Source organism: Schistocerca nitens, chromosome 1, assembly GCF_023898315.1.
Source record: "Schistocerca nitens isolate TAMUIC-IGC-003100 chromosome 1, iqSchNite1.1, whole genome shotgun sequence".
Taxonomy (NCBI): Eukaryota; Metazoa; Arthropoda; class Insecta; order Orthoptera; family Acrididae; genus Schistocerca; species Schistocerca nitens.
This window is the reverse complement of record NC_064614.1, coordinates 772,739,159-772,758,887: the sequence shown is the minus strand read 5'-3', so window position 1 is coordinate 772,758,887 and position 19,729 is coordinate 772,739,159. Positions and strand designations below refer to the sequence as shown.

At 45.3% G+C, this 19,729-nt stretch overlaps 1 protein-coding gene across 2 annotated transcripts in view; it reads left to right on the top strand.

Moving 5' to 3' along the window:
- Window positions 1-3,147: 3,147 nt before the first annotated feature.
- LOC126261577 (inter-alpha-trypsin inhibitor heavy chain H4-like) overlaps window positions 3,148-19,729 on the top strand; it is a 148,699-nt gene continuing 132,117 nt past the window's right edge. For both annotated transcript variants that reach the window (XM_049958553.1, XM_049958552.1), the window contains exon 1: window positions 3,148-3,236. In XM_049958553.1, coding sequence (XP_049814510.1) covers window positions 3,156-3,236 — 81 coding nt within the window. In that variant the 5' untranslated portion in view covers window positions 3,148-3,155. The remainder of the gene's footprint in view (window positions 3,237-19,729) is intronic.

Below are 19,729 nucleotides of genomic sequence, written 5' to 3'. Positions count from 1 at the left end.
TGGAACATGGCCAGAGTCATATATTGTACACACCAAACTGAATAGTCGTTTGGCCGATTTTAGAAATTCCGACTGAATGTTACCTGTCCCATCTGCCTTATTTGATCTCAGACCTCTTTTAAATTTGATTCCAATTCTGGATCTCCTATGTCATCCATATCGACTCCAATGTCTTCTTCTTTCCCACCATGAGGCACGTCCTCTCATATAGAGGCCTTCAGTGAACTCTTTCAGCCCATCTGCTGTCTCTACGTTTCACAGTGGCACTCCCATTGCACTCTTAATGTTACCACCATCACTTTTAATTTCACCAATGATTGTTTGAACTTTTCTGTGCGCTGAGTCAGTCATCCCGAAAATCATTTCTGTTTCGATTTCTTCACATCTGACCAGTAGCCGTTTCGCCTTGGCTGTCCAACACTTCTCATTTATTTCATTCCTAAATGATTTATATACATTGTATTCCTGTCTTTACCTGAATAACTTTGCACTTCTTTCTTTCGTTGATCAATTGATGTATTTCCTCTGTTACCCGAGGTTTCTCCTGTGTAACATTTCTCTTACCAATATTTGTCTTTCCAACATCTGTGGTTGTTTTTTCTAGGTATCCACTCGTCTTCGACTGAGCTGCCTAGTATGTTATACCTCGTCGTAGAAATTACCTCTTTAGCGAATTTGAAACGCGTTTCGTCCCCCCCCCCCCCCTCATCATTACAGTATTCATTCCACGCAATTTCTTCCAGACGATTATCTTCAACTTCAGTTTACCCTTCGTCATTACTAAATTGTGATTTGATATATATGCAGTTGGGTATGCCTTACAGTGCAGTATCTGATTTCGCAATCTTTGACTGACCATAATATAATCCATTTGTAACCTTCCCGGGTTGCCGGGTCTTTTCCAAGTACACCATCTCCTCCTCTCGTGAGTTTTGAGCAGAGTATTTGCTACTGTCGTCTAAAATTTATTTTAGAAATCACTCAGTCTTTCTCCTTTCTCATTTCTGCTGCCAAGCCCATATTCTCCCGTAACCATTTCTTTCATTCCTTCAATTTGTGCTTGGCGAAGCGGAAGCACACAACAATGCCTAACAATTAGACAAACGAGTTGTAGACAGGGAACCATAATGCCGTACATAGCCTTTTCGTGGCATGCGATTCATCGGATTACTTGGAAATTAAGAGCCATCAGCGGTCGATCTCTGCGATGTGCGATTTTCCAAAACACGTGCCTCCTTTGGATAGATTTACCGATCTGCAATCTGCAACTAGGTTTTTTTTTACCTGCGATAGATTTTCTAACGCTAAATTAACTTACACCTACCCCCTTTTTGTCAAAAAATACTTTTACATTCAGATCCTACATCATCTTTAGAGTATGAATTCACTAAAAATCGATTTCGGAAGGAACTAAATGGGCCGTGTTTGTAACGAGGCTACTAATAAACAGACGTACGTAGAGGTGACAAAAGTCATCTGATACGTTATAATAATGTGTTGGGCCTTCTCTTTCCCGGCGTAGTGCAGCAGTTCAAGGTGACATGGTCTCAACAAGTCATTGGAAGTCCCCTGTAGAAACACTGAGGAATGTTGCCTCCACAACCGTCCACAATTGCGAACAGGTTGCCAGTGCAGAATTTTGTGCACGAACTGACATGTCGATTATGCCCCATGAATGTTCGATGTGCTTCATGTAGGGTGATCTGGGTGGCCAAATCATTCGCTCGAATGGTTCAGGATGTTCTTCGAAGCAAACGCGAACAAGAGTGGCCCGGTGATATGGTGCATTGTCACCCATGAAAATTCAGTCGTTGTTTGGGAATATAACGTCCACGAATGGCGGCAAATGATCTCCAAGTGGACGCACATCCAGAAAACCCAATCCATTCCTTGTAAACACAGCACACACAATCCCCACGAGCTTGCACAGTGCCTAGTTAACAACTTGGGTCCAAGGCTCCGTGGGGTTCGCGCCATACTCGAAAGCTACAACTGTCATCAACTGAAATCGGGAATCATCTGACCAGACCACAGTGATCCAGTCGTGCAGCGTCCAACCGATATGGTGACGAGTCCAGCAGACGAGTGGTAGGCGATGTCGTGCTGTTAGCAAAGCCATTAGGGTCATTCGTATGCTGCCACAGACCATTAACGACAAATTTGGCCTCACTATATCAACGGATACATCCTTCGTACCCCCTCAAGTTTATTTCTGCTGTTGTTACACGCAATATTGCTTGTCTGTTAGCACCGACATCTATACCAAACGCCGGCCGGGATGGCCGAGCGGTTCTAGGCGCTACAGCCTGGAACCGCGCGACCGCTACGGTCGCAGGTTCGAATCCTGCCTCGGGCATGGATGTGTGTTAGTTAGGTTAGTTAGGTTTAAGTAGTTCTAAGTTCTAGGGGACTGATGACCTCAGAAGTTAAGTCCCATAGTGCTCAGAGCCTTTGAACCTCTACGCAAACGCTGGGGCTCTAGGTCGTTGTCCGTTGTGATAGGTAATCCCTGAAATGTGGTATTCGCGGCACACTGTTGACACTGTGGATCTCAGATTATTGGATTTCCTACCGATTTCTGAAATGGAATGTCCTATGTGCCTAGGACCAACTAACTTTCCGCGTTCAAAGTCTGTAAATTCCGGGTCGAGCGGCCAATCAAGTGGCACAATTTTTCACGTACATCACCTGAGTACAAATGACAGCTCCGCCAATGCACTGCCCTTATATACCTTGTGTACGCGATGCTACCGCCATCTGTATGTGTGCGTATAAAAAAAAAAAAATGGCTCTGAGCACTATGAGACTTAACTTCTGAGGTCATCATTCCCCTAGAACTTAGAACTACTTAAAGCTAACCTAAGGACATCACACACATCCATGCCCGAGGCAGGATTCGAACCTGCGACCGTAGCGGTCGCGCGGTTCCAGTCTGTAGCGCGTATGTGCGTATCGCTAGCGCATTCAGTGTAGACGCATTTTGTTGAAATACAAGAATTGGTCAGCTAATCTACACAGAAGAATGGTATGCCAGCTTCTCAGAACTTGCAACTGGCGCCGTTTCCAAGTAGCCCGGGACAGAAACGCGTCAGCTGCTGGGTGCTGTCCGTGCTTATACGGCGGTGGCGGCGCGTCTCCGGCCAGTCGCAGACAACATGCGGACCGAGACGGCAGCTACTGTTGCGGTCCTTGCAATGGCCTTGGTCGCTACGTGGGTCTCTTCACAAGACGTGCCGGTGAGTTTTCGCTCAGCCAGAAGTCAGTGGGATGCTCCTGGATGGCACACCGTTGTACCTCTGTATCATGTTGTATGCGTTTTAAGCCTTTTTCTGAGAAGCATCGCTTATTTCTCAGCTTGCAATTCTATAAATCTTAGCTGCAATTTATGCAAAGCCGCTTTAAGGCCACAGCGACACAAACTGTCGCTTGGGGCACCAACCTGAGAAGAGGCGCGACAATTCTAAAATTTCTGTATAGAACGTATCATAATTTAGTACGGCCGCGGGGGGCGCCCAGTGCAAGATTCGTATACAGTGTATACCACAGTTAGTAGCGAAAACTAACCGAAAGCGTACAAGAGAAAAGGGGGGAGCCAAATGATTAGTCCCTTGGGTGGAAAAATGTTCTCGAACTGGCTCTGAGTGTGTGCGTCGTTCTATAGTCTTTTTTCTCTTTATCTGTGTCATATTTAGAAACATACCGTTCAAATATTGACAATAAAACACGTCTAATACATTTGTAATGATGTTTCGTAGATAATAATTTGTTCATTATGTTATTGCAATGTCCTATAAATATGAGGAAAAGTAAGGACATGGTGAAATATTTAAGGATGAGTGTGTTGCCCATACATAGGCGGAAAGACTCGTTATTGTATGATTACACGATTGCCGAACCATCAATGGAACCACTTCACAGAGGAAAAAGAGAAGACCCGAACCAAGAGCGGCAGCGTGTTTCGTTACAGGGTCACGGAGATACTCGTCCAATGCCGGTGCCAGACGCTACAACAGAGGTGTTGTGCGTCACGGAGTGGTCTGTTGTTAAAGAACAGTTCCTAGAAGAGCTATCCAGTTTGATGCTAAGTCCTGCACACATCTCGCGAAAACACCACGAAGGGAAAATTAGAGATTCGAGCTCACGCAGAGGCTTACCAGCGTTCGTTCTCCCTGCACACCCTTCGCGACCCCAACGCGAAAGCGACAGCGGTACTCAAAATATCCTTCGCCACACACCAAGGCTGCCTTGCGGAGAGTAGGTGTACATGTAGATAATTTTGTTGGGACACGTCATGAAAGCTCACTGTTTGAACGACACATCTGTTACGTATATAAAGAAAACTATATGATTGCTGTTATTTGTCCCTTTCATACAAATTCACTTAATGATTTACTGGTCAATGCGGCAGTGTTTCGGAATTGCTAAATGTGTGTAGGAATTGGGTATACATCCTAAAACTCTTTCCCCCTCTTCCTGCCCATCCCCTCCCCCACCACTAAGTTTATCACCTCCCCACTCCCCCTCCCCCTTCCTTACTCCTCTCCCTCACCTTGACCTTTGTTTATTGTTATTGCAAACGACATCTTCACTGGGAACTGAAGTCGCTTAACATGAGTGAGTAAACCGGTTGGGACAATTAGTATACATGTTATGAGAAAGAGACCTTTCCAGCTCTGCATCTGCCAATGGGTAGCATTAAAAAGTTTCGGAGAATTTTGTAATAGTATTCTAATCATAATCGATAGATACATCTTACATGTTTTCTGTAAAACCGCTGGCAAGAAGGAAAACGAAAATAATGACATTGTTGTCTATACATATGTAAATGAGAAACAGTTTGTCTAATGGCTCACATGCCTTGCTATCGTAGTCGAAAGTGATAGCAAGAAACAAAACTTAGATGCATATTTTTGCAGCACAGCATTTTTCTTCTCGCAGTTTTAACAGACAACCTGCACATTATCGTTTTAAAAAAATGTAGTCCATGTGATTCTGAATTGTTACTCGTGTATTGTGTATTGTGTGAAAATCTGAAGTAAATCGGTCTATAACTTGTCGATAATTTTGAAAACTACATTTCCCTATTATATGTCCGTCTGAATGTTCATCAGAGTAACGCCTTAAACTTTGAAGTGAATCGATCAAGTCCTTTTGAATATTCTTGGAAACAACGTTAAACAACGACTTGTCTTTATACAGGGTGAGGCAGCTAAGTCATAGCACCCCTTGTATCTCCCCAACCGTAATAGATACAAAGATGCCGTTTGGACAGTGAATTGCAGGGACAGGGGCTACTTGAATACACCACATTTCATGTTTTCATTATTTTTATTACAGAGATATGAGGTCATCTTTGGTTTTTTTAATGGAACCCTATGTTAAATTTTCGTGTAACATGATGGGCTTAAAAAGGCGGTTTCACATATATGTATATCATAATATTTAGACTAATAGTTTTTGAGACACAGATATGTTCTCGTACCGTTTTCGTCCTTCGAAGCGGCATTCTCCAATGCGACCTTTCCTGTTGTGTAGAGTACATGGTAAACGTCGAGAGTCAGACCTTAACACAAACACACCCATTTACCCGACAATAGTAATACATACTGCGATATTTTGCGCAAAAATTAACTGATGATGTCGCGCAAATATTATTCAGTTATTTGACAACTGTGATACCAAAACAGTAGACAACATACAGTATTAAAATGCTACAAGATGTTAATACATTTTAAGTAACAGAAATACAAATGTAAACGAGGAGGCCCTTATTGGTCACAATTGTTTCGGTTTTTTGTTTGAAAATATTTACTATTGCTCACAATACGAAGCAGATACACACAAAGATGCAAAATACATACTATACATGATACAAAACTTTACTGAAGCATGTGCTCAAAATGCTTCCCCTCTGCTGGAATGCACGTTTGTAGTCGCCGTTCGAATAATTTGTGAACGGCTGCGAGGGTGTCACGTGAGACATCAGTGCACGCTTCGATGATACGTTGCCGGCCGCGGTGGTCTCGCGGTTCTAGGCGCTCAGTCCGGAACCGCGCGACTGCTACGGTCGCAGGTTCGAATCCTGCCTCGGACATGGATGTGTGTGGTGTCCTTAGGTTAGTTAGGTTTAAGTAGTTCTAAGTTCTAGGGGACTGATGACCATAGATGTTAAGTCCCATAGTGCTCAGATCCATTTGAACTATTTTGATACGTTGCATCATATCTTCTGGCGTAGTTGTTATTTGAGCATACACTTTATGTTTGATTGCTCCCCACAGAAAATAGTCAAGAGGGATCAAAGCAGGAGATCGGGCAGGGTGAGCAGGACAGCCGTCATGTTGGAACCACATGCACTGACGCGTAGTTAGTGGTACCTCTTCCAGCAAAATAGGCAGAACGTTTCGGAGGAACTGTGCATAGTTATTGCCATTTAGTATTCACGGAATGACGTACGGCCCCACAATGACATTTCCGACGATGCCTTACCACACGTTAACACTCCACGGTAGCTCATGCTGTCCCTTTCGAAGTCAATGAGGGTTCTCTATTGACTAGTAATGCATATTATGCAAATTCACATTACCGTGGTTGGTGAAAGTCGCTTCATCACCGAGCGAGGTGGCGCAGTGGTTAGACACTGGACTCGCATTCGGGAGGACGACGGTTCAATCCCGCGTCCGGCCATCCTGATTTAGGTTTTCCGTGATTTCCCTAAATCACTCCAGGCAAATGCCGGGATGGTTCCTCTGAAAGGGCACGGCCGAATTCCTTCCCCATCCTTCCCTAATCCGATGAGACCGATGACCTCGCTGTCTGGTCTCCTTCCCCGAAAACAACCAACCAACCAACCAACCAATCGCTTCATCAGTAAAAAGCATCCGGTGAAAATACGTTGGATCATCTTGTAAGCGCCGTTAGAAATCCGCACCGGAGAGTGCTTGATATAATGAGAGGTAATGGAAATGTCGTGTGGCTAGGGCCTCCCGTCGGGTAGACCGTTCGCCTGGTGCAAGTCTTTCGATTTGACGCCACTTCGGCGACCTGCGCGTCGATGGGGATGAAATGATGATGATTAGGACAACAGAACACCCAGTCCCTGAGCGGAGAAAATCTCCGACCCAGCCGGGAATCGAACCCGGGCCCTTAGGATTTCAGTCTGTCACGCTGACCACTGAGCTACCGGGTCGGACATAATGAGAGGTGAAACGGGTGAAATCTTTGCCGGTGCAATATGCGTAGAGCGCTTCTCTGACTTATACGACATTCCGAGGCGATACGTCGCGACGAAACGGTAGGGTCGTTTGCGTCAACGCTAGAACGGGCTTCAAGTACCTCGCCAGTTGCAGTTTTCTGCCTCGTCCTCTGTATGGCGTTCCTTGATCCCGATTCAAGTAGTTTCTTGCAAATACGTGCAAGAAGCTGGCGCGTAGGACGCTCACGATCAGGATACAGCTCGCCATATCGCTTTATTCCTGTAACAGCATTTCTTCTGCTTTCACCATACACTGGAAGAATATCTAACTCTTCTTCGTTGGTGTAAATGTCTGCTCCAAGAAACTGTGGCGGAAATGTGATGTCTCATTACTCCAGCTACCTCGTGCGTCACCTTGCGGCCTTATCGAAAAGCAGGAAAACAGCGCCTTCCCTGTTAAGTCCCCCAGTGGTCAACAGGAAAGGTCGCATCGTACAACGTCGCTTCGAAGGACGAACACGATACGACAACATATCTGTGTCTCAAAAACTATTCGCCTAAATATTATGACATACACGTATTTGAAACCGTCTTTTTAAGCCCATTATGTTACGCGAAAATTTAACATAGGGTTCCATTTAAAAAACCAAAGATTCCCTCATATCTCTGTAATAAAAAATAGCACAAATATGAAATGTGATGTATTCAAGTAGCCCCTGTCACTGCAATTCACTGTCCAAACGGCATCTATGTATCTATTACGGTTGGGGAGATACAAGGGGTGCTATGACTTAGCTGCCTCACCCTGTATAATGCTATAGAAGTGACAGTTAAATGAAAACGAGATAGATGGAAAACAAAAGTAAGTAAACTATTTATTATTTACAAAGTAATCGTCATAGCTCTTCATACATTTATCGCCCTGTGAGACAAGACGCACAGCGTTTTCAAGGTAAAATGTCTGCGGTTGCCTACAGCACTGTGATTTTGTACAAGCCTGCATCTCCTCGTCCGAAGCAAATCCACGGCCACGAAGCTATTTCTTTAGGATTTCAAAAATATGGAGGTCGTATGACGAAAGATTGGGACTGTCTGAAGGACGTGTAAAGGCCTCCCAGTGAAACTTCTGCAGATCAGTCGAAACAACCGTGGGAATATGTGGCCCCACCCTTACATAGCTGCCATTAAGTCCCGATCTCTGCTCGGGGGATTTCCAGATTTCTGCAGTCCTGAAAACAGACATTCGTGGCCGTAGGTCTGCTTGGACGAAGAGGTCCACGCCTGAGTACAATCACGCTTCCGTGGGCAACCGCAAACACTTGTCCTTGATGACATTGACCGTCTATCTCACAATCTGTGTCACAGTGGGATAATTGCATTAACAGTTATGGCGATCACTTTTGAAATAATGAATGCTTTACATGCTTTCATTTGACCGCCTTCTATATAAGCCCGACATTATTACTTGCTGCTAATTTTGCTTCACTAGGTTTTAAGTTTCCGGTGAGAGAAGTAAATGATAAGCATATCAGAATTAATCGTGACATGTGTAGAATCCACACATATTTCTTTCAATGTTTGTAACTCGTCATTCCTCTTCTGAAATCAGTTAAATTTTTTTTTAACGGAAGAGAAGTAAGGTCGGATTTTATAGTTTCACCAGGGTATTACATGAACGACACTCATTATTTTGCATGACTGTCTTTTTAACCTACATCTGCTAATACTGGCCGGCCGGTGTGGCCAAGCGGTTAAAGGCGCTACAGTCTGGAACCGCGTGACCGCTACGGTCGCAGGTTCGAATCCTGCCTCGGGCATGGATGTGTGTGATGTCCTTAGGTTAGTTAGGTTTAAGTAGTTCTAAGTTCTAGGGGACTGATGACCTTAGAAGTTAAGTCCCATAGTGCTCAGAGCCATTTGAATTGCTAATACTGACTTGCATTCTAGTGCAAATATATTGCCTAAAATTGCTCATTAAAAAGATTATTTCATAACAGCTGTTTTAGTTATGTCAGCAGTAGGAACATTATAGGAAAGAATTTCCTTTTTTAATTTACAAAGTCCTACGACATTATAATAGTTTATTTTAAGTAACCTCTCAGAGTTTGTTTTAGCTGCGCATCTGATGATTAAAATGATAATTATTAGATAAACTGAAGATTATACGTTCTACAATACTAAAGTTTTATGCATAATTATTACTAAAATTCTGATTTACTTTCACACTATACATCTCAGAGTACAGTTTTTTACATACATGTGATAATTTTCTCTACAATTTAAAAGTGGTCGTTCTTGAACGATACACAAAAGAACCTACATGAAATATAACATATTCTTACGATGAGCTAATATTTTCGGCTTCACTTATGCATGTTAGGAACAGAAAAAAATCAATATCTTGTTGGATATGTCTTATATTTGACACAGGTTTTGTGACAGAGTGTTGGCGTTTATCTGTACACTATTTTCTTGTTCCCGATTATGAAATGCGGCCGGAACGCAGTACGCTCTTCTCTCGCGCTGACGCCGTTGGGGAAAGCGGCAGCATACGCATGACATCAGAGAGCCTGTGACGAAAGCTATTGACAACAGACGCGGAGAAGCGAGGCCGACGAGAAAGACAGGCCGAGGCGCGTACCCCACACTCAGCACGTGACGCTGCATGTCTTACGAGTGCCAGCAGCGGCCTCTGGCGGACAGCGAGTAACTATTTCAGACGAGTTAAATAATTCTTGGCTGCGCTTTTAAATTCATGCAAGTTCCACCAACTGCGACATAATCGCGTATACAAACAGTGATTCAATACTGTAAAATGCTTTTTTATTCCAGTCTCTGATCACAAATGAATTCTTTAGACGATGACCATCCTCAGGTCTAAAATATATAAATATATACATCTAGTGAGCAGTGTGTCTTTTAACATAAAACAGCAATATTTATCACAATATACTGTCATACAACCAGGGAAATGTTCAGATAAAATATGGTATAACCTACCTTTTTTACACCATATCCTAAAGTGATACGGCCATAATGGTATCGTCAAAACATATAAATATAATCAGCACAGCATCGTCACATAGATTTAAAATATGTTGTAGAATAGGCCACATCGTCCACATAGTGATTATTGACAACTAGCTACTGAGGTACAGTAGCATCCAGAAACTTGTTTGCCTACACCCTCCCTAGATGTCGCTACTGTGGGCTTGCTTATATGTAGTCATCATTTACGCAAAAACATAATCTGATAAAAGCACATTAGATAACATGCATGTAGCAGACTTATTAAAATTGATGACTATCATAGAAACCAATTGTGATACATTAAAAGATAAATGCAGTTACCCACGTAAAATTATTAAAAGGAATATATGAAGAGTATACGTCCGACCCTTTTTTATGGTGAATTTGCGGTTATAACATATTTTACCTTTACATTTCCCTGGTTATATGACAGTATATTGTGATACATATTGCTGTTTCATGTTAAAAGACACACTGCTCACTAGATGTATATATTTTAGATCTGAGGATGGTCATTACATACTGAAACCGGTCATCGTCTAAAGAATTCATTTGTGATAGGAGACTGGAATAAAAAAGCATTTCATGCAAGTTCTCTGCGACAAAGTTAAGGTCTTCATTTGGTACCTTTCCTGTTACGTACTGATTTCCCGTGGGCTCTGTACGGAGCCATGCGTTCGCGAAGTGTGGCGGACGACCTGACTTTCGTGACAAGTTCGTTGCAGGGCCGTATTTCTCTTGAGACCGTCGGTGGAGAGACTGTTGCTGAACACCTCCACGCCCGCTGTGGATTTGTGAACTTCAGAAAATTAAGTTTCACACTCGTTAAAATGTGATCTGGTTGCCGGCCGCTGGTGGCCGAGCGGTTCTGGCGCTACAGCCTGGAACCGCGCGACCGCTACGGTCGCAGGTTCGAATTCTGCCTCGGGCATGGATGTGTGTGTTGTCCTTAGGTTAGTTAGGTTTAAGTAGTTCTAAGTTCTAGGGGACTTATGACCTCAGCAGTTGAGTCCCATAGTGCTCAGAGCCATTTGAACCATTTTGTGATCTGGTTATCCATTTATTTATCTGCAGTGTATCACTATGCATTTTTTTTTGAAAGAGGTCTAAGTTAAGTTTGGTTTAGTCCGTACCAAAGGTTTCTCTGTATGGACCGAAGCACACAACTCAGTAGTGTGTGTCGAGCTGAAAATCGAATGAGAATATATATAACTTCCTGACAGGTTAAAACTTTGTGCCGGACCCACAATCGAATCTAGGACCTTTTCCTTTTCCTGTGCCCTTCGCTGTGAGGGCGGGTCGTAAGTTGTACTTGAATCGCTCAGCCGGCAGAGCATTTGCCTTCAAAAGGCAAAGGTCTCAGGTTCGAGTCTCTGTGCGGCACAACGTTTTAATCTGTCAGGAAATTTCAAATCAGTGCACACACTGCTAAAGGACGAAAAATTCATTCTGGAAATGGATATAGGTACTTGCGGGACAGAGTTCTTCCAACTGAGTTTCGCTAGAACGTGCCAGAAGACACTAAGAGAGTCAGTTTATTGCTGCTGCCTAGTCAAAAATTGTTACGAATGTTCAAAATAGTGTTCAAAATAGTGTTCAAAATAGCAAAAACTACTACAAGGGATAACAGGTTTCGTATTTTAAAATAAAACGAAATGACTGGCTGTTCAAGCGACATTACAGAGAAAGTACTACCTTGCTTCATTTCACAACAGGGTGTCGATCGGTTTTTCTACATACTCGACAGTTGGTAAGGGACCTTCAAATACTGTAAAGATATAACCGCCATTTAACTAAATAATATTCTCTATTACAAGATATAGATTTCAGCCTTAGGCCATTTTCAATTGTCAAGTGACCTATGTGGAACACAAGTCATAGTTACACTATACAGTTTCGGTTTTATAAACACGATATATTGTAACGATGAGTTGTGTTCCATACAAGTTCGATGATTTTTGATATTTGTAGCACTTGAAAATGACTTGAGGTTGAAATCTAGATGGTGTAATAAAGCATATCGTAAAGGAAAAATATTCAAATGCTGGGTTGGAGCTGTTGTCAGCTTGATTACTGGAACGTCAAAAAAGGATTAAAAATATTTCATGATTTGCTATTTACTCAATATGACAAGAACTTTACTTTGGACGGACGTAGTATATAAAAAAAACGGAAAGCTATACTAGAATTGTATCATAGGATTGCAACGTATGTGTTGCCGGTACATCAGCATTGTTTGTGGTCAAGACAGGTAAAAATGCAAGATCGGCAGGTATGAGAATGTTCTCGTCCGGTCTAAGGCGCTACAGTTACGGACTGTGCGACTCGTCCCGGCGGAGGTTCGAGTCCTCCCTCGGGCATGGGTGTGTATGTTTTGTCCGTAGGATAATTTAGGTTAAGTAGTGTGTAAGCTTAGGGACTGATGACCTTAGCAGTTAAGTCCCATAAGGTTTCCCAAACATTTGAACATTTTTGAACAATGTTCTCGTCAGAGCGCTTTTCTGTCGCGAAGGATCCAAAGTAGAAGCAATACGGCTTCTTTAGAGCATTGAGGACACAACCAGCTAGCTTCACATCCGGTGAATATGGAAGCAAACTCAGTCGCATCATGTCCCAACTACCCGGAATGTCTGCAACTCAACCAGCTCTTCGGGAACAGGCTTTGGCATCCACATAAATGAACCGAATGCGTCCTGATACACGGACATATACTGCCTGAAAAAAAATTAGTACACCTTTTTAGAGCTTACCAATTCTCTCAAGATTTATAGCTGCAACAGTTCATATGGAGTGATTTACAGATCAATAGCACGTACGGTTCTCAGGAGCCAGATATCGGCCCGTGCTCAAACACCCATATTATTACGTGGTGAAGCTCCACCGGCGGCAAAGCAGGCGCTGACTGTGGCGCCCAGTCGCCCGTACAGATGGCGAATACCGTCTTGGGATGCGATGTTCCACGCTCGCCCTGTTCACTTAGTTCTGTAAGAGTCGTTTGCTGACGTGAATAGGCAAAGCATTTGGCGTCTCCTGCATCACCGATCCAACGACCTTCAAATGTTCAGTTAAGGATGTCTGAGATCATCTGTGCGGCATGGGCAGAACATCCGATATGTTGGTACCACATATATTGCATTATGTGCAGAGGGATATGTTCCAAGAATTGCTGCAGCGTATCTGTTAGGAACTTATGGGGATTTAGGACACCATCACTAAAACAGGGACAAATGATGATATTCTTGAGAAGCCTGAACCACGTGTTGACAGACCATTTTCGTTGTGTATTCACTTCTCTCAGCCAGCGCAGATTTTCAAGCGACCGGTTGTGTAACTCAGATCGATTTGCCCGTGGTTTGTTAACGACGCTTCATCCGTATACAGAACGTGACACAGAAACGTCGCATCACTTTGCAATTTTCGAAGCCACCACTCGAAGAATTGTAACTGGTTTTGATGTTATTAGCATGAAACTGTACATGGAGCTGTGGAAAGGACTGAATGCGATAGAAAGCAATATTCGCAGAAGACACCTTTCGCTGATCCCATTTACACATTCATTTTGTTGCATGACGTTACCCCTGCGTCAATAGCATGTTGTTCAAATTTAGCGTCGTTTAGAGCAGTGATTCTCTTTCTACAAGAAACAGAAACTTTAACTACGGACACCCTGCGTATATACTGAGGGAAAAAATTGCAACACCAACAAGTGATTAATGTAATGAGATTTGTGAAATACATTTGTCGGAGTAACGTATTTAAGTGATTAACACTGCAAGATCACAGGTAAGCGCGAGAAAAGCCATTACAAATGCGAAATGCTGGTTCATTAACAACCGGTGTAATCATCAGAATGTTAAATGTAAGCATGCAAACGTGTATGCATTGAGTTGTACAGGTGTCGGCTGTCAGTTTGTGGGATGGAGTTCCATACCTGTTCTACTTGGTCGGTTAATCAGGGACGTTTAGTGCTGGAGTTGTCAACCAATTATGTCCAATATGTGTTCGTTTTGAGACAGATCTGGTGATCGAGCAGGCCAAGATAACATGTCGACACACGGTAGACCATGCTGGGTTACAACAGCCGTATGTGGGGGAGCGTTATCCTGTTAGAAAACACTTCCTCGAATGCTGTTCATAAATTGCAGCACAATGGGCCGAATCGTCAGACTGACGTACAGATTTGCAATCAGTGTGCTTGGGAACCACTAGAGTGCTCCTACTATCATATGCAATCGCACCCCTGACCATGATCCCAGGTGTAGGTACAGCGAGTCTAGCATGGAGACAGGTTGGTAGCAGGCACACAAGTGGCCTACTCCTATCCAACACACGGACATCACGGCCACCAGAGCAGAATAAGCTTCCCTAAGAAAAACGCAACAGACCTCCACCCTGCCCTCCAATGGGCACTCGCTTGGCACCACTGAAGTCGCAAATGGCGGTGGTTTGTGATAAGTGGAATGCACGCCTTAGGACGTCTGGCTCGGAGTTGTCCGTGAAGTAATTCATTTGTAAGTAATTCGATGCGTAATTCTCACGTTTATGTACGATGGTTTAAGAATAAGTCACATAAGATTTTATAGCAGACTTCATAATTGCGCAACAAGGGCATACTTTTTGCTTCCTAGTACAGTCGCTGGACTGCAATGGCGCTCCATACATAGCAAAACACTATTTGTAATCCGTTTACGCACCAAAACGGTTATTAGTAGATTGCAAATGGTAGTGTGCAGCTGTGGTCTAATGCATTTGTGACTAGTGATGGTTTAACGAACATGTGCACTTACAGATTATGTTCAAATGGCTCTGAGCACTATGGGACTTAACAGCTATGGTCATCATTCCCCTAGAACTTAGAACTACTTAAACCTAACTAACCTAAGGACATCACACACATCCATGCCCGAGGCAGGATTCGAACCTGCGACCGTAGCAGTCCCGCGGTTCCGGACTGAGCGCCTAGAACCGCTAGACCACCGCGGCCGGCTCAGATTATGTTGTTTTACGATGTTTGAATATGTATGCTCGCACTGTGTAACAATGTCACAAGTGTATTTAACAGCATTGACAACGATATACAAAGTACAGCTTAATTCCCGTCACTCTGCAATCTTCTTCTCCCTGGACCTCGAACGTGCTTATGACTGCATATGGCATTCCGGTCTCCTCTTCAAGCTCCAAGCCTTCGCCCTTCCCATTACCTACGTCCGTCTGATCGGCTCCTTTCTCTCCCACCGTCCTTCCTACGTCACCATCCATAACACGGATTCCTACACCTTTTTCCCCTCCGCCGGTGTGCCCCAAGGCTCCGTCCTCTCTCCCCTTCTGTACCTTTTGTACACAGCAGACATGCCGCCGCCGTCACCCCCCGTCCACCTTCTCCAGTTTGCCGATGACACCGCCTTCCTTGCCCTTGCCCCCACCTTGCAGCGCTACCAACACCTTCTCCAATCCCATCTTGACCGGTTCACCGCTTGGTGTAACCAGTGGTTGCTCAAGGTCAATCCCTCCAAAACCCAGGCGATCATTGCAGGCAAAACCACCCCTTCCTTCCGCCTCCTTGATTTCTATCTCACCATCTATGGCCGTCCTATTGCCCTCACTCCCACCCTTAAGTACACTCCTGGAAATTGAAATAAGAACACCGTGAATTCATTGTCCCAGGAAGGGGAAACTTTATTGACACATTCCTGGGGTCAGATACATCACATGATCACACTGACAGAACCACAGGCACATAGACACAGGCAACAGAGCATGCACAATGTCGGCACTAGTACAGTGTATATCCACCTTTCGCAGCAATGCAGGCTGCTATTCTCCCATGGAGACGATCGTAGAGATGCTGGATGTAGTCCTGTGGAACGGCTTGCCATGCCATTTCCACCTGGCGCCTCAGTTGGACCAGCGTTCGTGCTGGACGTGCAGACCGCGTGAGACGACGCTTCATCCAGTCCCAAACATGCTCAATGGGGGACAGATCCGGAGATCTTGCTGGCCAGGGTAGTTCACTTACACCTTCTAGAGCACGTTGGGTGGCACGGGATACATGCGGATGTGCCTTGTCCTGTTGGAACAGCAAGTTCCCTTGCCGGTCTAGGAATGGTAGAACGATGGGTTCGATGACGGTTTGGATGTACCATGCACTATTCAGTGTCCCCTCGACGATCACCAGTGGTGTACGGCCAGTGTAGGAGATCGCTCCCCACACCATGATGCCGGGTGTTGGCCCTGTGTGCCTCGGTCGTATGCAGTCCTGATTGTGGCGCTCACCTGCACGGCGCCAAACACGCATACGACCATCATTAGCACCAAGGCAGAAGCGACTCTCATCGCTGAAGACGACACGTCTCCATTCGTCCCTCCATTCACGCCTGTCGCGACACCACTGGAGGCGGGCTGCACGATGTAGGGGCGTGAGCGGAAGACGGCCTAATAGTGTGCGGGACCGTAGCCCAGCTTCATGGAGACGGTTGCGAATGGTCCTCGCCGATACCCCAGGAGCAACAGTGTCCCTAATTTGCTGGGAAGTGGCGGTGCGGTCCCCTACGGCACTGCGTAGGATCCTACGGTCTTGGCGTGCATCCGTGCGTCGCTGCGGTGCGGTCCCAGGTCGACGGGCACGTGCACCTTCCGCCGACCACTGGCGACAACATCGATGTACTGTGGAGACCTCACGCCCCACGTGTTGAGCAATTCGGCGGTACGTCCACCCGGCCTCCCGCATGCCCACTATACGCCCTCGCTCAAAGTCCGTCAACTGCACATACGGTTCACGTCCACGCTGTCGCGGCATGCTACCAGTGTTAAAGACTGCGATGGAGCTCCGTATGCCACGGCAAACTGGCTGACACTGACGGCGGCGGTGCACAAATGCTGCGCAGCTAGCGCCATTCGACGGCTAACACCGCGGTTCCTGGTGTGTCCGCTGTGCCGTGCGTGTGATCATTGCTTGTACAGCCCTCTCGCAATGTCCGGAGCAAGTATGGTGGATCTGACACACCGGTGTCAATGTGTTCTTTTTTCCATTTCCAGGAGTGTATCTTGGCGTCACCCTCGACCATCGCCTCTCCTGGACTCCCCATCTCCGGACAATCCAAGCCAAGGCACGCTCCCGACTCCGTCTCCTCAAACTCCTTTCCGGCCGTACGTGGGGTCTGGACCCCTCCACCATCCTCCCATAAATCCCTCATCCGCCCTATCCTTTGTTACGCCTATCTGGCTTGGATCTCTGACCCCCCTACCTTTTATAAATCCCTCCAAATCCTTGAACGCCATGCTCTCCGCCTGGCCTATCGCATCCGTCTTCCCTCCCCCACGCGGATCCTGTATGATCTCATCCCCTTCCCCCACCTCCTCCTTTTCCTTGAAAGGATATGGATCCTGTACACCTCCCGCAAACTCGATCCTCCTCACCCGCTTGTCTCACCCATCCTCTCCCACCCCCGCCTGCTGCCTCGCCTGTATTTCTACGTCCCATCCGGTCTCCATCTCTCCACCCTCCTTACCCTCTCCCAAGGTGGCTTCCGCCAGATCCCCCTCCCTGATGATGTCCTCCTCCCCTCCATCTACCCCTCCTATCAACTTTGATCCTCCCCCCCTACTTCCTGTGTCCTTTCCTTTAGGCACCCTCCCTCCCTTCTCTTTCCTTTTCCACCCTCCCCTTCCTCCACCCCTCTTCCCCCGGGCTTCCCCTCCCCCTTCCTCCCTTCCCCCTATCTCCCCTGCCCATGGCATCTGCTCTCCCCTCTCCCTCTCCCACCCCCTCCTCCTTTCTTGGCAGGTCCCCGGACTCATACATGGTTAGTGAACTTTCGCGCGCCGGAGATCAACGCCTCGTGTTTCAGTGTGTCCCGTCATTTTGTGCAGTGGTTCAGTGTTATTAGTTTTGTGCACCTAAATTCACGTGTAACACTCTTCGTCTATGTATGTGTCCAGGTGTCTGACCAAATTTTATCTTGGACTCTACGCCCGTGAATGGCTCCATGTATTTTAAAAAGTGTTTGTCTCCGTTTCTATGTCCACCATGTTTTTTTCTCTAAATGTCTTCATTTGTATCTTTTGTGTTTCTCTGAGGTCAAAGAGCGGCGTAGTATGCTGCTGCTGGCCTGCCTGTAAACAGGTTTAAAAATAACAATAAAGAAAAAAAAAGATATACAAACCCTCCCGGATGATACCTCTCTCCCTCCATTTATCACTGCTATCAACTCTAATCCTCACCTCCCCCTCCTTTCCTTTGTCGTTTCCCTGGGCTCCCTCTTCCCCCCTTCACCCTGTTTTTTCCCTGCCTACCCTCTCTCTGCCTCCCTTCGCTCCCTTGAGTCCTTTCTGCTCTCCCCTCCACTGCCTTTCCCACTCCTTCTCGCGCCACCCAGCCCCCTCTTTTCTTTGTCCACTCCCTCCATTGGCTTCCCCATCATAGGTCCGGGTCCTCCTCCTCCCCCCCCCCCCCCCGTCCCCCGTCCCGCCATCTGCCGCCGTGTCACCTGTATAGTGCTGTTATGAGTGAGTGTTCAGTGTTGTGCGTACCCTGTCAGTGTTGCGAACAGCTGCCGTACTGTCACTAGTTGTGTTTTTTATTTCGTGCGAATGGAAACCAGACTGTCGCCGTGTTTTTTAATTGTGCCTGTCTGCTTCTTCATCCGCATTGTCACTGGAGTGTTTTTATATTTTAAATTCCACATCTTACCACCATTTTACAGTTTTTTGCAATGTCAAAGTTTTATCGCCTGTTTTTCTTGTTTGTTTCTATTCTTATTATGTTTTTTAACTTTTCGGTAGGCTGTAGAACAGCATATTACGCTGCTGCCAGCCGGTGCATACATTACATTGACATGGCTTAAAGTTATAATATGTAAGTAACGTGGCTACATAGTTTAAATGTCTTGTATAATAGGCACAACATCGAGATACATAATGAATCTGTAAAATAATTTTTTAAATTGTATTTTTCAGCAGCACTTGATAATGGCCTAAGGCCGAAATTGCAATAGTGTAATAAAAACTTATAACAGTCACTGGCAGAAAGATGATGTCCTTAAAAAAAATTTATGACTGTAAATCCCAGCTACAACAAGTTCATTTCTAACAGTTAGCTCCGTCATTTTGGTGCAAATGTCTAATCAAATTGCAGCTGCAGATGCAGTACGACGAGCCAGAACCATAAGCCGGATATGATGGTCTTCCCTCTGGGTAGTGCCACTTGGCAGTCTCGTGACTAACGGTGCCAGCAGTCACATATAGTGGCTCGTTCCTGCCAAGTCTTTCTGCAGTATCGCAGAAGAAACATCCAGCTTCTCGTACCGCTATTGCATGATCTCGTTCAAACTCAGTGAGGTTTTTATATTGGCGTTTTTTCGCCTTGAAGCTATTCTTGACTAACAACAATTCACCATGTCCAATCTCAGGGGTAATAAACACTTAAAATCGTTACAGCGAGTATTAAAACGAATATATAAAGGAAAACATTTGGTGAATGAGGTATGGTCTTGCCGCAGAGTATCACGA